The sequence below is a fragment of the Euprymna scolopes genome, chromosome 23, assembly GCF_053919585.1.
Source record: "Euprymna scolopes isolate OS-2025 chromosome 23, ASM5391958v1, whole genome shotgun sequence".
Lineage (NCBI taxonomy): Eukaryota > Metazoa > Mollusca > Cephalopoda > Sepiida > Sepiolidae > Euprymna > Euprymna scolopes.
Genome location: NC_136504.1, coordinates 72,228,444 through 72,253,240, shown reverse-complemented (window position 1 = coordinate 72,253,240; position 24,797 = coordinate 72,228,444). Strand labels below are relative to the sequence as shown.

At 25.1% G+C, this 24,797-nt stretch overlaps 1 protein-coding gene across 1 annotated transcript in view; it reads left to right on the top strand.

Moving 5' to 3' along the window:
• Window positions 1-23,454, top strand: part of LOC145245995 (G protein-coupled receptor kinase 5-like) — a gene marked incomplete in the record, with an annotated part of 231,281 nt that extends 207,827 nt beyond the window's left edge. Inside the window, 8 exon segments of the mRNA XM_080107792.1 lie at window positions 3,681-3,718; window positions 4,678-4,767; window positions 6,313-6,401; window positions 15,618-15,737; window positions 16,161-16,301; window positions 16,406-16,543; window positions 17,102-17,233; window positions 21,402-23,454. Of these exon segments, the coding sequence (XP_079963918.1) occupies window positions 3,681-3,718; window positions 4,678-4,767; window positions 6,313-6,401; window positions 15,618-15,737; window positions 16,161-16,301; window positions 16,406-16,543; window positions 17,102-17,233; window positions 21,402-21,419 (766 nt within the window).
• Between the last annotated feature and the right edge of the window lie 1,343 nt (window positions 23,455-24,797).

Sequence of the window (24,797 nt, the reverse complement as noted above, 5' to 3'; positions counted from 1 at the left end):
TATTTTTTAAATCATATTTCAAGGTTTAATTAAAGTTTTATGATATGTTTTTTTTATTCAATTGCAAGGTTAAAGTACAGAATAGGTACAAAACACCCTCCCCTCCCCATGTTAAGAATAGCTTTTTAAATAATGTTATTATTTCAGCATGGATCACTCTCTGCATGAGTACCCATTTTTCTTTTAATATTCATAAAAAGTAAAACTTTTTTCAAAATAAATAAATGTTTGTAAATGTGACAAATAATCGTTTAGTTACGGCAACGTCAGTAAATAAAATATGTTACGTGCGAGGTGGGTGGGGGACTAAGGCAGCGATTATTATTTTTTTTCTGCTGGTCGCCATGGAACTCAACGCCCAAGGAGTACCAAAATGTAATTTATTTTTTGTCAAATAAATAAATTTCAAGCAATTTTTGCAATAAATAATAGATAGCAACTTCGTAAATTTTACGACTCGCCCCAGCATATTATAAACACCCTAACTTCCCCATGTTAAAACGGCTTTCGGAATGAACACCCCCAACCTCCCCATATTAAGAACGGCTTTAGAGGTTTATGAAAGGGCGTTTTTTTTTTTTAACATGGGGAGGTTAGGGTGTTTATAATACGTTGAGGCATGTCGTAAAAATGAAACAGTTTAGAAAAAGTTAAAACAAACTTTTTTATGTAAACAATGCCGTGAAAAGAAACTAAACAATTAAAACGTAATGTTTCATGAGTGAAAAGCCTTAACATAAATAAAGGAATTTAAAATTAAAAAATTGGTAAGTACATAAATGAATTTAAATGGGATTATTATTTTTTTGTGTGTGTGTGTGCTAATGCAGAGAGTGATCCGCGCTATTTTTTTAATATCGTATTTCCACGTTTAATTAAAGTTTTATGATATGTTTTTATTCAATTGTAAGCTTAAAGTACAGAATAGGTACAAAACACCCTCCTTTCCCCATGTTAAGAATGGCTTTTTAAATAATAACGTCATTATTTCAGCACGGATCACTCTCTGCATGAGTAAGTTTTTTTTTTCTTTTTACTTGTAATTCGAGAGTAGTTGAAACGGAAGTTGCCGGAAATAAAACCGGGCAAGTCTTGCAGAAACGACTTCGAAAAATATTTATATTTTATTTAATATTTTAATAATTCGCGAGGTAAATTTATTTTAATGACATAAAAACATCCCTCGACTCTAAAGATGGGTTGTCTGAAAATTTCAAATAAATTGGTTTCGTAGAAATATGATTTTATTCACTTTTAACGAACCAAATTTACATTTATATATATATATATATATATATATATATATATGAAAAAAAAAAAAAAAGAAGTTTTACACTAACCTGCACCGGTTTGAAATATTTTCAATGAAAATTTTTTAGGGATGGTGCTATCCAAAACAAATGACCAATTCTCTCAGGACAAAATTTGACTACTTTCCAACTTCCAGCTTTGGAAATGAGTGAAATTTCACACGGGTAACACACATGACAACAAATTCCTTCATTTTCACGGTGTCAATGAATAAAAATTTATCGAACAACTATTGTAATAATTAGAATACTCCCCAAAAATGTAGAAAACCCTGTTTTTATAAAAAAAATAAAGGCACAATTCGCAGAGTTTATACATTGTTTACAAATTTTTCAAATATCCTTCCCATCTGAATGTAATGCACGTGACGCTAGAAACAAGACTATTCTAAAAAAAAATGGTATAGGGATTTTTTTATGTACGACATAAAAGAGTAATGGTTTAAGAATACATAAAAGAGTAATGGTTTAAGAATACATAAAAGAGTAATGGTTTAAGAATACATAAAAGAGTAATGGTTTAAGAATACATAAAAGAGTAATGGTTTAAGAATACATAAAAGAGTAATGGTTTAAGAATACATAAAAGAGTAATGGTTTAAGAATACATAAGCCAAAACGAAAAGAGAGTAAAATATTATAAAGGAGATTTTAAATAAATTTTATCGCTGAAAACCTGTCTGAACTGTAACACACGTGACATGGAATGGCCCTGAAAGAGAATCCAATAACAAAAAGACAAAGCGTAAACGCCAGTGACACGAGGAAAAATTCAAACTCCAGCTTGACATAGGGAGAAAATAAAGTTTTGCACTTACAATTCAATTCTTTTTTTTTTTTTTCTGTATTGTCCATGTTCTTTTAAACAATTTGCAATTGACAGTTCGTTCGTTAGAGAGTTCTCTTGCAAGGAAGACAGGAATTCAAATGATAAGTCCACAGCTTTTCGATCCGTTTCTTTTTCCAAACATGGTTATCAGCATCTCTGTTTTTGGTGCTCCAAAATAGCTTTTCCAACGGGTTAATTAGGGTATTTCCATAGCTAACCATTCCTGCTCGCTTTCGGTCGAGATATTTTTTTCCTTCTTCGTTGCCAGCTCTGAAAATGTGTCATGATGCTTAAACGTCCAGAAGCACTCTGAATGCTACCAGATTTTGGTCAAACTACCCGCGAAAGAGAAATTTTTTTTTTTTTTCCTTTTTTTGTTCGCATCTCAATTCTGCTTTTTGGCGCTAAAGAGAGCCAACGTTGGTCGAACGTTTCATTCAACTCCCTTGTTCTCTCTTTTCTTTTCTACACTCTCTCTCTCTCTATCTCTCTCTCTCTCTCTCTCTCTCTCTCTCTCTCTCTTTGTGGCTGAAATTTCTAGTTGGTTCTTTCTTTCTTTCTGAGATTGGATCGCAGTGTAATAACTGTTCTGCCATCATACGTCACTTTCTCTGTCCTCGGCCAGTGGAAGAGAATTTCTTCAGACCAACCCTAACTCTAGGTTTTAAAAAAAGGAATTAGTGGATTCTCGTTCAGTTCGAACATGCAATCAAATGTCTATTCTATATCGCTAACAGAATAATGAAATAATATGCGATGTCGAGGTGGCCGTTTGTAACAATATATATATACGTATATATATAATTTACATATCTACTTTTACATGTATATATAAACATGCCAATGTGCTGAAACGTTTTCATCTTAAATTCTACACAATTATGCATCATGTAGAAACTATGCAGAAATGGAAAATAAAAACAATCATCTCATAAGAAACCATCAAAGATGAATAATTAATGAATAATTAATGAATAATTAATGACTGCTCATTTTTCATTAGAATATGTAAACTACTTAACGTTCATTTAGTCACTCATATTCATGATTGAGTATATTAGCAAGTTTGTTTTAATAATTTTTAAATAGAAAAATATATATTTTTATATTAATGTCAGAGCGAGAAAAAAAAACTTAACTTTATAGGTGTATATAGATGTATATATGAGAGAGTCAGATAACTAAACATTTCTAGAGGTCCATATAAAAAATAAGGTGGATTGAAAAAAGTAAACTGTCATAGTGGACAAGTACTAATCTGCAAATATAATCAGCGGTTTTGAAATTTAGAGATTTGTCTGATTAGACAATAACAGATTGAATGTCAAAAATATGGAGTCAAACTAATTTTTTTATTCATTTAAAATTTTGTTTGTGTTTTTTTATAGATTTAAGTTTCCAAAAATACAATTGATCTTCACAAAGAATGTTTTCTTTTTATTTTAATAATTTTTTAAAACTTATAAATATGATAGAATATTATTTCCATTAATTTTTGATTAAAACAAAATTTAAGACTTAAATAAACTTTTTTTCTTCAGAGATCTAAAACCTGAAAACATCTTATTAGATGATTTAGGTAAGTATATCTTTGACAGAATTTATCAAGTTGTAAATTCAGAGTTTGTGAATGTTTTACATAAATTTCTTCTGTATACAAGTGCCAAAAAGGAAATATAACTCGACATGCTGTTATACTTATTTACTTAAAATTTAGCTTTTGTGCATAAATACAAATCTTACATTTTTATAAAACAACTTTTTGTGTCTAACAGTAAAATTCGTGCTGTAAATTGAGATAATACAATAATACATGTCCATATAAATTATATGTTTTCTATAATATTTTATAATAATTTTGTTTTCTATAATATTTGATAATTTTGTTTTCTATAATATTTGATAATTTTGTTTTTCTATAATATTTGATAATTTTGTTTTTCTATAATATGTGATAATTTTGTTTTTCTATAATATTTGATAATTTTGTTTTTCTATAATATTTGATAATTTTGTTTTTCTATAATATTTGATAATTTTGTTTTCTATAATATTTGATAATTTTGTTTTCTATAATATTTGATAATTTTGTTTTCTATAATATTTGATAATTTTGTTTTTCTATAATATTTGATAATTTTGTTTTTCTATAATATTTGATAATTTTGTTTTTCTATAATATTTGATAATTTTGTTTTTCTATAATATTTGATAATTTTGTTTTTCTATAATATTTGATAATTTTGTTTTTCTATAATATTTGATAATTTTGTTTTTCTATAATATTTGATAATTTTGTTTTTCTATAATATGTGATAATTTTGTTTTTCTATAATATGTGATAATTTTGTTTTTCTATAATATGTGATAATTTTGTTTTTCTATAATATGTGATAATTTTGTTTTTCTATAATATGTGATAATTTTGTTTTTCTATAATATGTGATAATTTTGTTTTCTATAATATTGATAAAAAAAACATGTTAATTATTTTTTAGATGATTATTCAATTGTAATCTTTAAATTCCTTTATTTTAGGTCATGTTCGTATATCAGATCTTGGCTTAGCAGTGGAAATCCAACCCGGCCAAGGAATAAGAGGACGAGTGGGAACTGTTGGATACATGGGTATGAATTTTGTTTTTGACTTTTCATTATGGAGAATAAATAATCTATGTTATTTATTCAGTTTCTTCTCCCCACATTTTCTAATGTGTTTTGAGATGTGTTGACAGTGAAAATAAGTTTTTGGTTACTTGTTCACACCATCTCTTCAGAAATACTGAGTGAATTACAATGAAGTTGAATGAAAGGAAGAAAAAAAGCATTTTTGTGATGTGTCTATGCAAAATTACTCCCCTTGTGTTGTGTATGATCATGGTAGGTCACAAATTTTTCAGTGAAAAAATATTTTGATAAGATCTTCAATTAATGTATGTGCAGACATAATTACCTTTTTTATAATATGAAAGTATGAACAAAACCTCTGGAAATATCATTTCCGTATCTGCCTCAAAAAATAAGCATCATCATTTCTCATTTGTTTCATTGTTCATCATGCATAACAAAAAGTTTGAGAAATTATTTCCCCACAAAGAAATAATTTGATGCAATTCTAGAAAAAATTACGGAAGGGGAAATTTAAAAAATAAATATTTTAGAGACTTTTACAAATCCACAAAATATCTGCAATTTTACTGATTTTCTTTTTCTTTTTGACCTGAAATCATTCATTCCTCCATTAACACATTTCTCACTATTTGTTTTTATTTATTTTTAGATGTTTTTAATCACATTTTTCAAGCATTAAATTAAAAATCAAAAAAATTATCTTTATTTAAAAACAGATTGATTAAAATTGTCTAAACTATATTTTGACTTTATAGTATTGATCAAATTGATTTTGTTTTAAAAACTGATTCATTGTTGTATTTATAAGTTGATGCTTATTTTAATTTGTAAAATTTCACATCTTCATATGAAATTTAAAGATGCAAAATGAGAAATAAGGGAAAAAACACAAAATTGTTGTTTTGTAAAAACTGTTTTGTGTCATTTTATTCGAAATCTTCTGATTTTAATTTCATGTGACTAACAATTGATACGTAAACGTGGTTCCCAAAGTTATATTTTAATACAAACACAAAAAAATTGTGTAGAAAAATATTTTGTTCTAATCCTTTTTGCTAAAGATATTGATCTTCAAATTTCTACAGAAATGTAAAATGTCTTTTTGTTTCATATGGAGAATGATCTCGGTATGATTCAAGAAAACTAATTTTATGCTAGAACATTTTATTCGGGTAATAAATCTCTTTTGCAAATGAGAAATATCTGAAAAGAGGTTAAAATGTTTAAAAAAAAATTTGTCTGAATTTCTGATTTGAAATAGTTATTTTCAAGTACAGAAATGTCTTCTGCGTCTGAAGTTTTGCATTTGAAAATGTTTGTTAGTGCATTCTTCTTTCATTTCTTATTCTTGATTCTTCACTTTATGACAAGCAAAGGTGTTTGTTGCTTTTTCTATTCTGAGTACTATCTCGTCAACTGAACAGTAGTTATTGTACAAAAACAAAATAGTTCTAACTATCTGTTGATTAATATGCATTGTTATTTAATAGATTTCATTAACATTCTATTTGATTTAGAATTGTATTTTTATTTTATTTGTAGCACCAGAAGTTGTTAAAAATGAAAAATACTTTTTTAGTCCTGACTGGTGGGGTTTGGGCTGCATCATATATGAAATGGTTGAAGGCAAGGTAAGATTATCTTTTCTCTAACTTTTATTGTCTTAAGTCTTGCACAAAAGACAGAAAACATTTTATAATAACACAGGTTTACAAAAAGTTTTTCCTAAATTTTCTTTTTCCTTTTTTTTTTCTTTTTTTCTTTTTTTTTTCTTTTTTTCTTTTTTCTTTTTTTTTCTTTTTTTTCTTTTTTCTTTTTTTTTCTTTTCTTTTTTCTTTTTTTTTCTTTTCTTTTTTCTTTTTTTCTTCTTTTTTTTTCTTTTTTTCTTCTTTTTTTTTCTTTTCTTTTTTCTTTTTTTCTTTTTTCTTTTTTTCTTTTTTTCTTTTTTTCTTTTTTCTTTTTTCTTTTTTTCTTTTTTCTTTTTTTCTTTTTTCTTTTTTTTCTTTTTTCTTTTTTTTCTTTTTTCTTTTTTTTTCTTTTTTTTTTTCTGTTGATGTGGCAGAGTTAAATCCGAAAATATTTTTCTCTCAAAGTGGATTCTTACAAATCAGATCTTCCATCTAAGTTGATTATATTTTTGTTACACATCATTACTTGTTGATATTTCAATTAAAAATTTTTTTTTTAGAAAAATTTTTTTAATTGATGAATAAAATGCTACAAACTTCTAATTTTTCTAAATTTTTGGATGCTCATCAACAGGGATATCTCTTTTCTGAGTTCATTATCACTGCATTTCAGAGTTCCTTGATATCTGATCTCTATTGTATAACAAGGAAAAATATGTGGAAATAAATTTAATGTTTCATTAGCATATTGCTAACAAGATTTTCAGAGTTCCTAGCTTTGTTTGGATTGTTATTTTGTTTCATGGCCAGAACAAGTCTTCCATGCTTCCAGTTCCACTTCTTTCATTGAGTTTTCAAAACTTGGAATCTCTGAGCTGATGTATTTGAGAAACCTTAAAGATGCGAGCTTTCAACGTTTCTATAGTTACACTTGGGAAAGCCTTGTACAAATGAGTGAAGCAGTAATCATTTTTGTCCACATCTTTAGTGATCTTCTTGATATGCACAAGTGGAAAAAGTATCCGACCTACAAGAGGTGTTGATCACATTTTTTTACTCTGAAAAGCACTAATTCCTCTTGTATAATAGTGAGCAGTGGAAAGAGTCATCTTTTTGGGGTCATGGCCCTGTTGACGGGGCATCAGAATATGCCAACTTCCCCCTTACAAAGGGTAAAAGTCCCTCAATGGGGGCCACCTGTTGGTTGTGGTTGGTGACCTATGATGCCCAGGGTTAGGATCCTGGTATTTGAAAGATTTGGAGGCCAGAGTTTAGCACTGCCACTTCTCAACACACCACTTTGGCCCTTACACAGGCTAGATGGGTGGTCAGACAGGCCCGATCCGATCAATCAGCTGGTAAGGTCAAGTTTTAACATCTTCTCCAATCATATCCTCCAAAATTTTTCCGCTTTTAAACACAGATGAATTATATTAAATGCATTCCAAAATAAATAAAAATTAAAATCCAAGGAAAATATCAACAATCCTTAGAGTAGATGTTAGAAGGCGCTGACTGATGGCCAATTGATGGTGTTGGATTCATAGGCTTCGACATGGCTGCATAACTAACCAACTGTACAACAATATTATGGGGTGATGCACATGCCAGAGGTGACAGGTGCTCTGGGTTCCGTGCGCAATTGAGTATGTTAACGGGGAAGTCCTTGATCTGCCAGTGCAATTGGGTTTCCCCCCTGATGGATCCCTTTTGTGGACTCCAGCGTTGTTGGGAGGGGGGGATAACTTTTTAATAAATTACATTTGATCTTAATATGTCCAACTCAAAAAGACCCCATATCCAAAACTTTAAGCGACCACATCCTGATACAGAAACAGAGGAGGAACACGTGACAGAATCCCTGAAAGATGTTCCTCTAACAAAGTTGTCCTTTTTTCTTGTACAATGAATCATTTCAAACTTTACAAAAAGGTGTCTTAACAGTCACTACAATAGTATACTTGGATAAGGAAGGGAAAAATCTTCAAAAAAATTATTAACAATGACCTATGCTTACTAAATAGTAAATCCAACACATACCTTCACCCTGCTTTGAGCACCTACTCAGTAGTGGATCTATCATTGTCTAACCCTACTATGTTCATGGACTATGACTGGAAAGTTCTAGAAGGTTCATGGGATAGCAACCATTTCACAATAATATTGACAAATTTGAAAGTAAAAACCATCTAATGGAAAATAAAATAAAAGCAAATTGGGAGGAATATAAAGAAAAATGCAAATAAAAATTCCCAGGAAAAAAAAAAACAAATAAATCTGTTGAATACTTTTCTGAAACATTATTTACCATCACACATAAACGTATTCCAGAATTGATAGAACTAACAAGCAGCAAAGACCATAGTGCTTTAACTCTCAAGGAATGAAGTTTAATCTAAACCTCTTTAAAGAACACAAAAAAGCAATAAACAAGAACAACAAAAGCAATAAACAAACAAGCAATAAACAAAAAAAGCAATAAACAACAAAAGCAATAAACAAACAAAAGCAATAAACAAACAAAAGCAATAAACAAACAAGCAATAAACAACAAAAGCAATAAACAACAAAAGCAATAAACAACAAAAGCAATAAACAAACAAAAGCAATAAACAAACAAGCAATAAACAAAAAAAGCAATAAACAACAAAAGCAATAAACAACAAAAGCAATAAACAACAAAAGCAATAAACAAACAAAAGCAATAAACAAACAAAAGCAATAAACAAAAAAAGCAATAAACAAACAAAAGCAATAAACAAACAAAAGCAATAAACAAAAAAAGCAATAAACAACAAAAGCAATAAACAACAAAAGCAATAAACAAACAAAAGCAATAAACAAACAAAAGCAATAAACAACAAAAGCAATACACGACAAAAGCAATAAACAACAAAAGAAATAAACAAAAAAAGCAATAAACAACAAAAGCAATAAACAAAAAAAAGCAATAAACAAAAAAAGCAATAAACAAAAAAAGCAATAAACAAAAAAAGCAATAAACAAAAAAAGCAATAAACAAAAAAAAGCAATAAACAAAAAAAGAAATAAACAAAAAAAAGAAATAAACAAAAAAAAGAAATAAACAACAAAAGCAATAAACAACAAAAGCAATAAACAAAAAAAGCAATAAACAAAAAAAAGAAATAAACAAAAAAAGCAATAAACAACAAAAGCAATAAACAACAAAAGCAATAAACAAAAAAAGCAATAAACAAAAAAAGCAATAAACAAAAAAAAGAAATAAACAAAAAAAGCAATAAACAACAAAAGCAATAAACAACAAAAGCAATAAACAACAAAAGCAATAAACAAAAAAAGAAATAAACAAAAAAAGCAATAAACAACAAAAGCAATAAACAAAAAAAGCAATAAACAAAAAAAGCAATAAACAAAAAAAAGCAATAAACAAAAAAAGCAATAAACAAAAAAAAGAAATAAACAAAAAAAGCAATAAACAACAAGAGCATTAAACAAAAAAAGCAATAAACAAAAAAAGCAATAAACAAAAAAAAAGAAATAAACAACAAAAGAAATAAACAAAAAAAGCAATAAACAAAAAAAGCAATAAACAACAAAAGCAATAAACAAAAAAAGCAATAAACAAAAAAAGCAATAAACAAAAAAAGCAATAAACAAAAAAAGCAATAAACAAAAAAAAGCAATAAACAAAAAAAGCAATAAACAAAAAAAAGAAATAAACAAAAAAAGCAATAAACAAAAAAGCAATAAACAAAAAAGCAATAAACAACAAAAGCAATAAACAAACAAAAGCAATAAACAAACAAAAGCAATAAACGAAAAAAGCAATAAACAACAAAAGCAATAAACAACAAAAGCAATAAACAACAAAAGCAATAAACAAAAAAAGCAATAAACAAAAAAAGCAATAAACAAAAAAAGCAATAAACAAAAAAGCAATAAACAATAAAAGCAATAAACGAAAAAAGCAATAAACGAAAAAAGCAATAAACGAAAAAAGCAATAAACAAAAAAGCAATAAACAAAAAAGCAATAAACAAAAAAAGCAATAAACGAAAAAAGCAATAAACAACAAGAGCATTAAACAAAAAAAGCAATAAACAAAAAAAGCAATAAACAAAAAAAGCAATAAACAAAAAAAGCAATAAACAACAAAAGCAATAAACAAAAAAGCAATAAACAAAAAAAGCAATAAACAAAAAAAGCAATAAACGAAAAAAGCAATAAACAACAAGAGCATTAAACAAAAAAAGCAATAAACAAAAAAGCAATAAACAAAAAAGCAATAAACAAAAAAGCAATAAACAAAAAAGCAATAAACGAAAAAAGCAATAAACAAAAAAAGCAATAAACAAAAAAAGCAATAAACAAAAAAAGCAATAAACAAAAAAAGCAATAAACAAAAAAAGCAATAAACAAAAAAAGCAATAAACAAAAAAGCAATAAACGAAAAAAGCAATAAACAACAAGAGCATTAAACAAAAAAAGCAATAAACAAAAAAGCAATAAACAAAAAAGCAATAAACAAAAAAGCAATAAACAAAAAAGCAATAAACGAAAAAAGCAATAAACAACAAGAGCATTAAACAAAAAAAGCAATAAACAAAAAAGCAATAAACAAAAAAGCCATAAACAAAAAAAAGCAATAAACAACAAAAGCAATAAACAAAAAAAGCAATAAACAAAAAAAGCAATAAACAAAAAAAGCAATAAACGAAAAAAGCAATAAACGAAAAAAGCAATAAACGAAAAAAGCAATAAACGAAAAAAGCAATAAACAACAAAAGCAATAAACAAAAAAAGCAATAAACAAAAAAAGCAATAAACAAAAAAGCAATAAACATAAAAAAAGCAGAGTCATGATGGAAAGATCACATGAACCCAAAAATCATCTCTTATGAAACAACATTAAAATAAAAAAAATCTTGTGAAACAACATTAAAATAAAAAAATCTTATGAAACAACATTAAAATAAAAAAAATCTTATGAAACAACATTAAAATAAAAAAATCTTATGAAACAACATTAAAATAAAAAAAATTTTATGAAACAACATTAAAATAAAAAAAAATCTTATGAAACAACATTAAAATAAAAAAAAATCTTATGAAACAACATTAAAATAAAAAATCTTATGAAACAACATTAAAATAAAAAATCTTATGAAACAACATTAAAATAAAAAAAATCTTATGAAACAACATTAAAATAAAAAAAATCTCATGAAACAGCATTAAAATAAAAAATCTTATGAAACAACATTAAAATAAAAAAATCTTATGAAACAACATTAAAATAAAAAAAATCTTATGAAACAACATTAAAATAAAAAAAATCTTATGAAACAACATTAAAATAAAAAAAATCTTATGAAACAACATTAAAATAAAAAAAATCTTATGAAACATTAAAATAAAAAAAATCTTATGAAACAACATTAAAATAAAAAAAATCTTATGAAACAACATTAAAATAAAAAAAATCTTATGAAACAACATTAAAATAAAAAAAATCTTATGAAACAACATTAAAATAAAAAAAATCTTATGAAACAACATTAAAATAAAAAAAATCTTATGAAACAACATTAAAATAAAAACAATCTTATGAAACAACATTAAAATAAAAAAAATTTTAAGAACGGAACCTTTTTGTAATAAAAGTTCCAAACCCCAAATAAGCAAAAATCTAACATTTAAAAAAATTCCATGAATTTAAAATAAAACCCTATCCTCACTCTACTTGAAATTGCTCATAAGAAATCAAGAGCTATCACTCTGCATTGCAGAGGAAATACAAAAATAAAATATCAAAATGTAACAAACATAAAAAGAATTACAATAAAAAATAACATTTTACACAAGCATCTACATCCTTACATTCAAGTCTTCACTACTCTCAAGAACAATTGATATTTGATATGAAAAAACAAGGTAGAACAATATATACCAAACCCTTTAGACTTACAGATGTTATAGGTTTGGTTACCACCAAGATCAATGCCAGAGAGCACAAGCAAAAAAACCCAGATCACATTAAATACCAAAATAATATAACCTTGCAAGAAACCTGAAAAGAGATGACAAACTATAAAAGAGATCCTTATGCAATAATTGCTAAAAAAAAAAAAAAATATATATATATATATATATATATATATGCCGACAATCCCACAGATACCACAAACACCAAACCTGATGGGTGAATTGAAAAATATACTTGATGAATGAAAAATGGTGGGATTGTTAGATATCTCACAGCTGATGCAATCCTGTACAAGAGCCAAGTACATTCAAGGATGGAGTACTGTTGTCTGCATCTGGAGAGAAGCCGCTTATTGTGCCTTGACAGAGTTCAAAATAGACTTCAGCCTAGTGAGGGATACCCTTTTCTCTTCCTTGCAACTTCTTTCCCACAGAAGAGATGTTGCTAGCCTATCTCTGCTGTATCATTATTTTCATGGCAAGTGCTCGTCTAAGCTCCAATCTATGGTTCTCCCTTGCCAAACTTTCATGAAAAAGCTGACATCAATAATTTCCCACACTCTTTATCTGTGCCTAAACCTAAATGTAGATTCCATGAACAAAGCTTCTTTCTTAGAACTGCATGCCTGTGGAATTATCTTTTGTTTTTGTGCTTTTCAGCTGACTGCAATTTGTTCTTCAAGTCCAACATAAACAAATTCTTGTTGTACCATCCCCTTAAGTAATCCAATTTACCAAATTTCCACTACTAACGATTACTACGATATTTTCCCATTGACTACTGTACATCCATTAACACTTATCTTCGAGTGGCCTACAGGCCTTGATAAGTGGTGACTTCTATGTAAAAAAAAATCATAACCTAAATTCCAAGAAATTTATAATATTTGTACTCATTATCAGTTCTTGAATTATTAAAAAATCAAAACTTATACTTGATCAAACTTCTACAAAGAATCCATTCTATTTCAAAGTTTCCTCTTCTGTTGGATTCCTAGTTACTATGGATTCCATGGAAATAAAAAGTTGACGTGACTGCAAAAAGTTCTTGAAAATACAGGTCCCATAAACTGACTACAAATCTTTTATAAATTAATTTATTACCAAGAAATGGCAAGAAGCCTGGAACAATTGCCAAAACAACAAAGTTCTTAAGAAACACCAGGTCCAAGAAAATAGTTCCATCACATTTGGATAGGACACTGATACATAACTCATTCCTTCAAACTAAAGAATGAAAATCCTCCCAAATTTTATACCACGTCACAAACCTTATACAGTGAAACATCTCTTACTTGCCTGTTATAACCACACACATTTGGTAACACAAGACCAAAAATCTAAAAGACTTTGAAAATAAAACCCTAATACTATACTAAACTTTCTAAAAAGAGCAAATCTTTACCATAAAATATAAATCTCTTCAAATAACATCAAAACATTACTCGTACAGAAGCTAAACAATATATCTGTTATAATTTTTTTTCTTCAAATAATGAAGCTACTTTTGATTTCTGTTATGTTAGAAGTGTCATACAGAAAGTGTTTTTTCCTTCAGTCTGAATGCCAAGTTTCATAGCAAACTTTAACCAACTGAGATTGTAAATAAGATCATTAAATGCAATCACGTTTTTTATTTTCCTCTTGAGATTCTTCGTCTCAAATGGCAGAAAGTTCTTGAAAGACAGAAACTGGAAACTACAAGATGACTCACTGATTCAATGTTAGGATGTTTAAAGTTGCAGCATTTTTTCCTGTTGATCCCCGTCGCATCGAAAGTGCAGAAGTAGCATTTAGTGTTATGATTTGTCAAATCATAAGAATCCCAAACTGCAGGCAACTCTTCTTGCGTTTGGTTCATTCACATAGATACTCGGTGCATGCCTTGCATACCATGTGTGCCACTAAAACCTGATCAAGTTCAATACCAAAATATACATAATCTTACATTGTAACTTTTTAGAAACAATGGAGTATTTGCCGCAGATGTCAGCTTATTTTTGCAACTTATCAAAATCATTTTATTTATATCTATATATCTATAAAAGTAAAATTGTGTGTGTACATTTCCCTACCAAATAACTGTCAATTTTCAGTCTACAGACTCGAGATTTGACATAAGGGGTATGGAGATTTGGGAAAAACTTTTTAATCGGTTTTCGGCCAGAAATTTGGCTGTCAAGGGGTCAAAGTTCAATGATTTGACCTTTGAAAACTCTACCAAACTCTTCCGTCAATTTTTTATCTAAACACTTGAAATTTTAGATGTAGGTTACTTGGGCATGGATCAAACTTTTTAATTTGATTTGAGCCCAAAACAAATGTAAAGGGGTCAAAATTGGGATCAAAGTTAAAAAAGAAAATTGACCTCTGCGGTCTCTACCAAATTCCTCAGCCAATTTTTGGTCTAAACATTTGAAATCTTACACAAAGTGTATTCAGACATAGGGCAAGCTTTTTAATTTAATTGGCTGAAAATTTGGCTGCCAAGGGGTCAAATTTCAAAAGATTTGACTGTTGCAGTTTCTAGCAAACTGTTCAGCCAATTTTGGGTCTCAACATTTGAAATTTTACATAAAGGGTATTCAAACATGCAACAAGCTTTTTAATCAGTTTTTGGACGAAAATTTGCCTGCCAAGAGGTCAAAGTTGAAAGAATTGACCTTTGCAGACGCTACAAAACTCTTCCACCAATTTTAGGTCTAAACACTTGAAATTTTAGATGTAGGTTACCTGGACTTAAGTCAAACATTTTATTATATACACACACGCACACACATAAACATATGAACAGTACATAGGGCCCAAGCAAAGCCTGGCTGAACTGCTGGTCTAAAATAAAGATACAAAATGTCATGCAAACTCTTGTTTATTTCAGAAAAAAAAATTGTATGTAAATTGAAAAATATTTATGTGTATAAGCAGTTTATTGAGCAAAAAAACATTTTTTTTATTCAGCAGTCTTAAATTGGCTGAAAAACAAAACTTTGACCGTCAGATTATTGTAATCATATCAAAATATCAGTGAGTCAATTATTTAATGCTAAATGTGTTAGAGGTGTTTTCTACTTAAGTCCATGGGGGCAAAATAGACACAATGTCCGATTTTAACATTGGAAAAAGAGAACAAAAAATCTAGAAGGATATCTTCTCTAGCTAAGCTTTCAAAAGTTCCCAAAATAATTCCATTGTTTATTAGTATTTACTTTTACTACTTTTTTATTATATGAATATTTGTGCATACCATTTCAGTCCCCATTTCGAGCTCGCAAAGAGAAAGTTAAACGAGAAGAAGTTGATCGACGAGTGAAAGAAGAGAGAGAGATTTATTCATCCAAATTTCAGGATGATTGCCGTGATATTTGTATGCAGGTAATTTTTGATCGCTCGCTTAAATTATTTTTTCATATTTTATTCATACATGTAAATGTTTTTTAGTGAATTCAAGAAAAATATTAGAATCCACTTATAAGGATAAGAGAAAATGTATTTTTATTTAAAAAAATGACAAAACTCATTAAACTTGTATTTGGATTTTTTCAAATATTAAATTCTTTTAATTTGTATTTTTATAAAAAAAACTTTTTTTTTCTTAACTGAAAAAATTATCACATATCAAATATTAGATTGTGAAAGTTATACATTTCTCTAATTAAATTTGTTAAATTTCTTATAAGTTTATGTAATTTTTGTTTGGATTGAATCTAAAAATAAACATTTTATTAATTTCATTAAAATGGTCTTTATTAATGTCTCCATATTTGAATGAATAAAAAAATATTCTTTTCTTTTCAGTTATTAGAAAAGGACCCCAAAACACGCTTGGGAAGTTCACCAGCCGACGGTTATAAAGATGTGAAAGCCCATGCATTTTTTAAAAATATTAATTTCAAAAGATTGATGGCTGGAATGTATCAATCACCATTTGTTCCTGATGTAAGATTTTTGAAATATTTTTATTAATCTTTTCAGTTTTTATTTACATATTTGTTTCAAATCTTTTCTGGCATTTTATAAAACTTTTTTCATTTACATTTCAGCCACGAGCAGTTTATTGTAAAGATGTTCTTGATATTGAACAATTTTCTACTGTTAAAGGCGTCAATCTTGATCCGAGTGATGATACATTTTACAGCAAATTCAACACCGGAAGTGTATCCATCCCCTGGCAGAATGAGGTAAAATTGTTTTATTTTAACAAATTATCTGACAAAAGAATTGCATTATTTTTGTTCTAATGAAAAGAAAACTTTAATGACTTCAGAGCCAGAATCTTCTTTTTTCTCTCTTTGCTTATAAATTAGTTTGGTTAACTCTTAGCAATCTTGTTGCATTTTTTAACTCTTAGCAATCTTGTATTTTTTTAAACTGAAACATTAGAGGAGACAAAATGTGACTTTGAAAATGTCTTGAACAAAAAATAAATATGAAAGCAATTATTGCTAAATATTATTACAATATTTATCATTAATATATTATTATATGTTTCACTTATAATAGTTTAATATCATGATTACAAAGACTATAGCTGATTCATGTTAAAAACAAAATGTAAGAAAAGACTTTAAATGATAAATATGCTATTAAATAGATATTTGTTTTAAAAAATTTTCAAACAAAAAAATGCATATCTTAAATGTCATTAAATTCATGGAGTGAATCGACATTTCTTTATGAACTTTTTTGTTTGCATAAAAACAGAATCTAATGTTTTTTTTTTCTATTATATATTATAGATGATTGACACAGAATGTTTTAAAGAGCTTAACGTGTTTGGTTCTACGTGCCCACCAGATTTACTGGAGGATCAGCCACCTCCTCCACCAAGACCAGGCCTGCTAGATAGAATCCTAAGACGACGGCGGCGGGTAAGTATTAATTCCAAAAAAAATTAAAATATTTCAGAAATGTAGATGTTCATTTCAATTGAGACATCAGATGTATCGTTTTTTTTTGTTTTTTTTCTTTAATCCTTCAAAAATTACTTCATACTTATCCATAAAATGTTTTTTAATTTCTTTAAATTTAATAAGTTTTTTTTACTTAAATATTTTTTTTTACTTAAATATTTTTTTTTACTTTAATATTTTTTTACTTTAATATTTTTTTACTTTAATATTTTTTTTACTTTAATATTTTTTTACTTAAATATTTTTTACTTTAATATTTTTTTACTTTAATATTTTTTTACTCTAATATTTTTTTTACTTAAATATTTTTTTACTTTAATATTTTTTTACTTTAATATTTTTTTACTCTAATATTTTTTTTACTTAAATATTTTTTTACTTTAATATTTTTTTACTTAAATATTTTTTTACTTTAATATTTTTTTTACTTTAATATTTTTTTACTCTAATATTTTTTTTACTTTAATATTTTTTTTACTTTAATATTTTTTTTACTTTAATATTTTTTTACTTTAATATTTTTTTACTTTAATATTTTTTTACTCTAATATTTTTTTTACTCTAATATTTTTTTTACTCTAATATTTTTTTACTTAAATATTTTTTTACTTTAATATTTTTTTACATTAATATTTTTTTACATTAATATTTTTTTACTTTAATATTTTTTTTACTTTAATATTTTTTTACTTAAATATTTTTTTACTTTAATATTTTTTTTACTTTAATATTTTTTACTCTAATATTTTCTTACTTTAATATTTTTTTTACTTTAATATTTTTTTACTTTAATATTTTCTTACTTTAATATTTTTTTTACTTTAATATTTTTTTACTTTAATATTTTTTTACTTTAATATTTTTTTTACTTTAATATTTTTTTACTTAAATATTTTTTTACTTTAATATTTTTTTTACTTTAATATTTTTTTTACTTTAATATTTTTTTTACTTTAATATTTTTTTACTTTAATATTTTTTTACTTTAATATTTTTTTTACTTTAATATTTTTTACTTTAATATTTTTTTACTTAAATATTTTTTTACTTTAATATTTTTTTTACTTTAATATTTTTTTACTCTAATATTTTTTTTACTTTAATATTTTTTTTACTTTAATATTTTTTTTACTTAATTTTTTTTTTTTTACTTTAATATTTTTTTACTTTAATATTTTTTTACTTTAATATTTTTTTACTTTAATATTTTTTTTACTTTAATATTTTTTTACTTAAATATTTTTTTACTTTAATATTTTTTTACTCTAATATTTTTTTACTCTAATATTTTTTTTACTTAAATATTTGTTAACTTTAATATTTTTTTACTTTAATATTTTTTTACTCTAATATTTTTTTTACTTTAATATTTTTTTTACTTAAATATTTTTTTACTTTAATATTTTTTTACTTAAATATTTTTTACTTTAATATTTTTTTTACTTTAATATTTTTTTACCCTAATATTTTTTTACTTTAATATTTTTTTACTCTAATATTTTTTTACTTAAATATTTTTTTACTTTAATATTTTTTTTACTTTAATATTTTTTTACTCTAATATTTTTTTTACTTTAATATTTTTTTTACTTTAATATTTTTTTTACTTTAATATTTTTTTTACTTTAATATTTTTTTACTTTAATATTTTTTTACTCTAATATTTTTTTACTTTAATATTTTTTTTACTTTAATATTTTTTTTACTTTAATATTTTTTTACTTTAATATTATTTTACTTTAATATTTTTTTACTCTAATATTTTTTTACTCTAATATTTTTTTACTTTAATATTTTTTTACTTTAATATTTTTTTACATTAATATTGTTTTACTTTAATATTTTTTTACTTTAATATTTTTTTACTTTAATATTTTTTTACTTTAATATTTTTTTTACTTTAATATTTTTTTTACTTTAATATTTTTTTACTTTAATATTTTTTTACTTTAATATTTTTTTACTCTAATATTTTTTTTACTCTAATATTTTTTTTACTCTAATATTTTTTTACTTAAATATTTTTTTACTTTAATATTTTTTTACATTAATATTTTTTTACATTAATATTTTTTTACTTTAATATTTTTTTTACTTTAATATTTTTTTACTTAAATATTTTTTTACTTTAATATTTTTTTTACTTTAATATTTTTTACTCTAATATTTTCTTACTTTAATATTTTTTTTACTTTAATATTTTTTTACTTTAATATTTTTTTACTTTAATATTTTTTTACTTTAATATTTTTTTACTTTAATATTTTTTTACTTTAATATTTTTTTTACTTTAATATTTTTTTACTTAAATATTTTTTTACTTTAATATTTTTTTACTCTAATATTTTTTTACTCTAATATTTTTTTTACTTAAATATTTGTTTACTTTAATATTTTTTTTACTTAAATATTTGTTTACTTTAATATTTTTTTACTTTAATATTTTTTTACTCTAATATTTTTTTTACTTTAATATTTTTTTTACTTAAATATTTTTTTACTTTAATATTTTTTTTACTTTAATATTTTTTTACTCTAATATTTTTTTACTTTAATATTTTTTTACTTTAATATTTTTTTACATTAATATTGTTTTACTTTAATATTTTTTTACTTTAATATTTTTTTACTTTAATATTTTTTTTACTTAAATATTTTTTTACTTTAATATTTTTTTTACTTTAATATTTTTTTACTTGAATATTTTTTTTACTTTAATATTTTTTTTACTTTAATATTTTTTTACTTTAATATTTTATTACTTTAATATTTTTTACTCTAATATTTTCTTACTTTAATATTTTTTACTTTAATATTTTTTACTTTAATATTTTTTTTACTTTAATATTTTTTTACTTTAATATTTTTTTACTTTAATATTTTTTTACTTTAATATTTTTTTACTTTAATATTTTTTTACTTTAATATTTTTTACTTTAATATTGTTTTTAATTCAGTATTTTTTTTTTACTTTAATATTTTTTTTAATCTAATAACAAATTTTTTACTTTAATATTTTGGGGTTTAGTAGTTTATACAAGATACAAGAAAGATTACTTTTTATTTTTCCAAATATTTTTTTACTTTAATATTTTTTTGTCTTTAATATTTTTTTGTCTTTAATATTTTTTTTACTTTAATATTTTTTTTACTTTAATATTTTTTTTACTTTAATATTTTTTTTACTTTAATATTTTTTTTACTTTAATATTTTTTTTACTTTAATATTTTTTTTACTTTAATATTTTTTTTACTTTAATATTTTTTTTACTTTAATATTTTTTTTACTTTAATATTTTTTTTACTTTAATATTTTTTTTACTTTAATATTTTTTTTACTTAAATATTTTTTTTACTTTAATATTTTTTTTACTTTAATATTTTTTTTACTTAAATATTTTTTTTACTCTAATATTTTTTTACTCTAATACTTTAATATTTTTTTTACTTTAATATTTTTTTTACTTAAATATTTTTTTACTTAAATATTTTTTTTACTTTAATATTTTTTTACTTTAATATTTTTTTACTTTAATATTTTTTTACTGTAATATTTTTTTTACTGTAATATTTTTTTTACTTTAATATTTTTTTACTTTAATATTTTTTTACTTTAATATTTTTTTACTTTAATATTTTTTTACTTTAATATTTGTTTACTGTAATATTTTTTTTACTTTAATATTTTTTACTTTAATATTGTTTTTAATTCAGTATTTTTTTTTTACTTTAATATTTTTTTTAATCTAATAACAAATTTTTTACTTTAATATTTTGGGGTTTAGTAGTTTATACAAGATACAAGAAAGATTACTGTTTATTTTTCCAGATTTTTAACAAGTTTTTAATTAGATTTTATAAAAATAAAATTAAAAATATAATTTTGTGTTTTTTTTTTTTTTTTTTTTTTTTTTTTTTACTAAATAAATCTGTAAATTGTAGCTTTGCTTAAGTAACAAAAGTTCAGCGTTTTCAAAATCTATGCAAAGAGGGTTTTTTCTTTCTAGTTATAGAAATTTAAAAAAAATTGATCCAAGGAATTTTTTTCGTATCAGAGAACAAATAATGTGAAAGAACATGTATGAAGAAACTTGTGATTTTAACATTTTCTTTTTTTCTGTTTCAGCATCGAGAAAGCAACTGATGAAACAGGAACGTAAGAAATTGTCACCTCTTCTTGCTCATGATACGGCTGCACCAAGGTTCGATCACTCGGTGTTGATTTGAGCAGCAGTTTCATGAATTCTACTGCCAGACCTTCTTTGGTCTTCTTCATCCTACCATCAGAGTGACTTTCACATTCATCTACAAAGGTGCATGAAATAACACAATTTCTGTGGGTGTGTTTATGCGTGTGTGCACACACATATGCACACAGGTTAGCAGTAAGTTCAATGCTGCCTGTGACCGCCTCTCAGCCGGTGAACCAGCCTTTTGAACTATGATAAATTGTAACTTGCATGGTTCCTCCCTTCCCTCTTTACAGACATAATTGATAATTTTTTAATGACAAAATCTATTAAGAAACCCGTCCCCTCAACACAAATCTCAAGTTTACATTTTTACTGTCATAGAAGTTTTTCATTAATTTTTTAATATAAACAAAAATTAATTGGTTACTTGAACAACCTAATTGGAAGGAAGAAAAAATATATTAGAAAATTTCTGTTCACATGCCATTTTTTTTTTTTTATAAATATAAAAACAATGCAAGTTTTGTAAGTTGAAAAAAGTTTTTCTGTAATTATTTAAATTCTGTTTTGACTTGTTTTTCTTCTGGCAAATGTATCAACACATTTACAATTTGACCGTGAAAAAAAAAACAATTTTGTTTGTCTCTGAATAATTGTTGTGATGTTGATGTAAGCACATCAAACTTTACTGCACACATACGAAAAGCGGGGATCAAACAATGTTGGTCCACCTTGGAAATGATCATTATTTTATCAAGTGTTCTCTATTTTATCTATGAGCATCATTATTTTTACAGTATTTTTCTACTGGCAAAATTTATCATAAACAAAAGCAAATTACGTTGCCAGTATTAAACTTTATCCCTCAAGATTTTTAGTTTTACCACATTTGTGTGGAGTTTTTGTCAAGTTTCAAAGGAATTCAATCTTATCAAGGCACAAAAAATCTCCATTTTTATTTTTGGAAATTGTGCTTCATTATTTAATGAGATTAGAAATGCACATCCAATTTTTTAGTCTTTCTAATGCCATTTTATGCTCCCTTCTACATGTTTTGTCGACAATTTAATGTATTGTCGACAATTTAATGTATTGTCGACAATTTAATGTTTTTCAAGGTAGCAATGAAATGAAGTTTACACTTTATTCATTGCTGCCTTCCAATTATTCAGTAGAATTCAAAATCAGTTCGATTTACAAATTATTTATTTTGTTAAAGTAAATTTTGAAGATTATAAAATAAAATTTTCAAAATTCTTAAATGTTTATGTTAACTCGCATAATGGAAAGAACAAGATTCAAAGAAATTTCCAATTCAACACGTCTTATTTAAAAACACCCTAACAGAATTTTTACCATTATTTATAGAGTGAACTTATTTTAAACTTTTTTTTTTCAAAAGAATTAATTCTGCTAGAGAATCAGATTTTAATAAAAAAAATTTTTTTCTGAAACAGATGAAGCGCCTATTTCGAAATAACAGTTTTTGTGTTGAAATAAAAAATGTTCGACAGGCAAACGTTTTTAAAACTTCAAGTACACATTTTGGTTGATTTATCTAAGCAAACTCATTTTAAGAAAATTCATGACAATTGTGAAGTAGAAATAGTTTTCCCACACATTCAAATTCAAGATGGAACAAAATTTTTTCAACTTAAAATCCTCTTGTTATTCGTGCACTTCGCACTACACTATAAAAAAAAAACTAAATTTGTAAAATCTAACTCAGTTTAAATGCTGAAGGGGGGGGGGTCCTTCCATTCCTCAATTTGCTCCTGCTATTCTAACTCTCCAATAAAACAAAATTTGAAGAATGTTTAGTTCCCAGACTTTTATCCAAAATTATGAATTACTTTTTCAATGTGCATAATAATTACAAGTGTTGATTTAAAAAAAAAAAAAAAAAAAAAAATTTGATTGTACATAAATACAAATTCTCCATGTAAAACAGCCAGTCATTGTATTAAAAAGAAAGTTATAAAAATTGCTGCATTGTTTTTTCTTTTGTCATTTTTATTTTTTTTATTTTTGCAATTGAAGTATTTCCAATGTCCTCCTCCACTTCCAAAAACAAGATATCCATCCAAAGTTTGTAATTTAAGGAAACCAAAATCTCAAATTACGTTAAACGCAATATGGAATGTTTGCATGATCATCCCAAACAACGGATCAAAAGCTGTGAAAAAAAGTGCCATGCATAGGAAAACAGTGGAATAACATGATGCTGGTAGGTTTTAAACATGGTTTGAGAAAGGAATTCATTTAGAACACGACTGATCTTTTAAAATGATTCATTGGCAAGTGCTCTGTTATTTACTTACAGCAAAATAAAAACTAAATATATTTTGGGTATAAATGCCTTTTGTTATTGTAAGAAAGTATTGGGGTGTTACAAGCATATTCCATTCAGCAGAGTAGAAAATAAACTGCCAAAAAAGAGATTGTTTCATATTTGTATCAACTTCACCACTCCCCCCTGTGAAAAAGTGAAATGGTGTAATAGCTGTATAAATCTATTTTTGAATAGATTTAAAATGTCAGTGACAAAGAAATCATTTTTACAAGAAATTCCTACAGGCTAACCTGAAAGACTATTCTATAACATATGATTATAGAATAGTCTTTCAGGTTAGCCTGAAAAATCACCATGCATGTAAATATGCATGGTGATTATTCAGGCTAACCTGAAAGACTATCAAGTTACCTTGTATAACTACTGTTCATGGCAAAGAGCCCCACACTTCACAAGTTAATATGCAAGGCATAGTCAGAACAGGGCAAGTCTTATTCCCTTTTACAGGAAATAATCAACAAATGGATGAGAAAGTGGCAGCAACAGATCATGTTGCATGAAAGGTAGAGATGCATTGCTCTTGTTACTAGACAACTGTAATACATTTCTACGTTTGCAGTAATGAATGCGTATCTCGTAATACAACTGTAATACATTTCTACGTTTGCAGTAATGAATGCATATCTCGTAATACAACTGTAATACATTTCTACGTTTGCAGTAATGAATGCATATCTCGTAATACAACTGTAATACATATCTACATTTGCAGTAATGAATGCATATCTCGTAATACAACTGTAATACATTTCTACGTTTGCAGTAAGGAATGCATATCTCGTAATACAACTGTAATACATTTCTACATTTGCAGTAATGAATGCATATCTCGTAATACAACTGTAATACATTTCTACGTTTGCAGTAATGAATGCATATCTCGTAATACAACTGTAAAACATTTCTACATTTGCAGTAATGAATGCCCATCTCGTAATACAACTGTAATACATTTCTACATTTGCAGTAATGAATG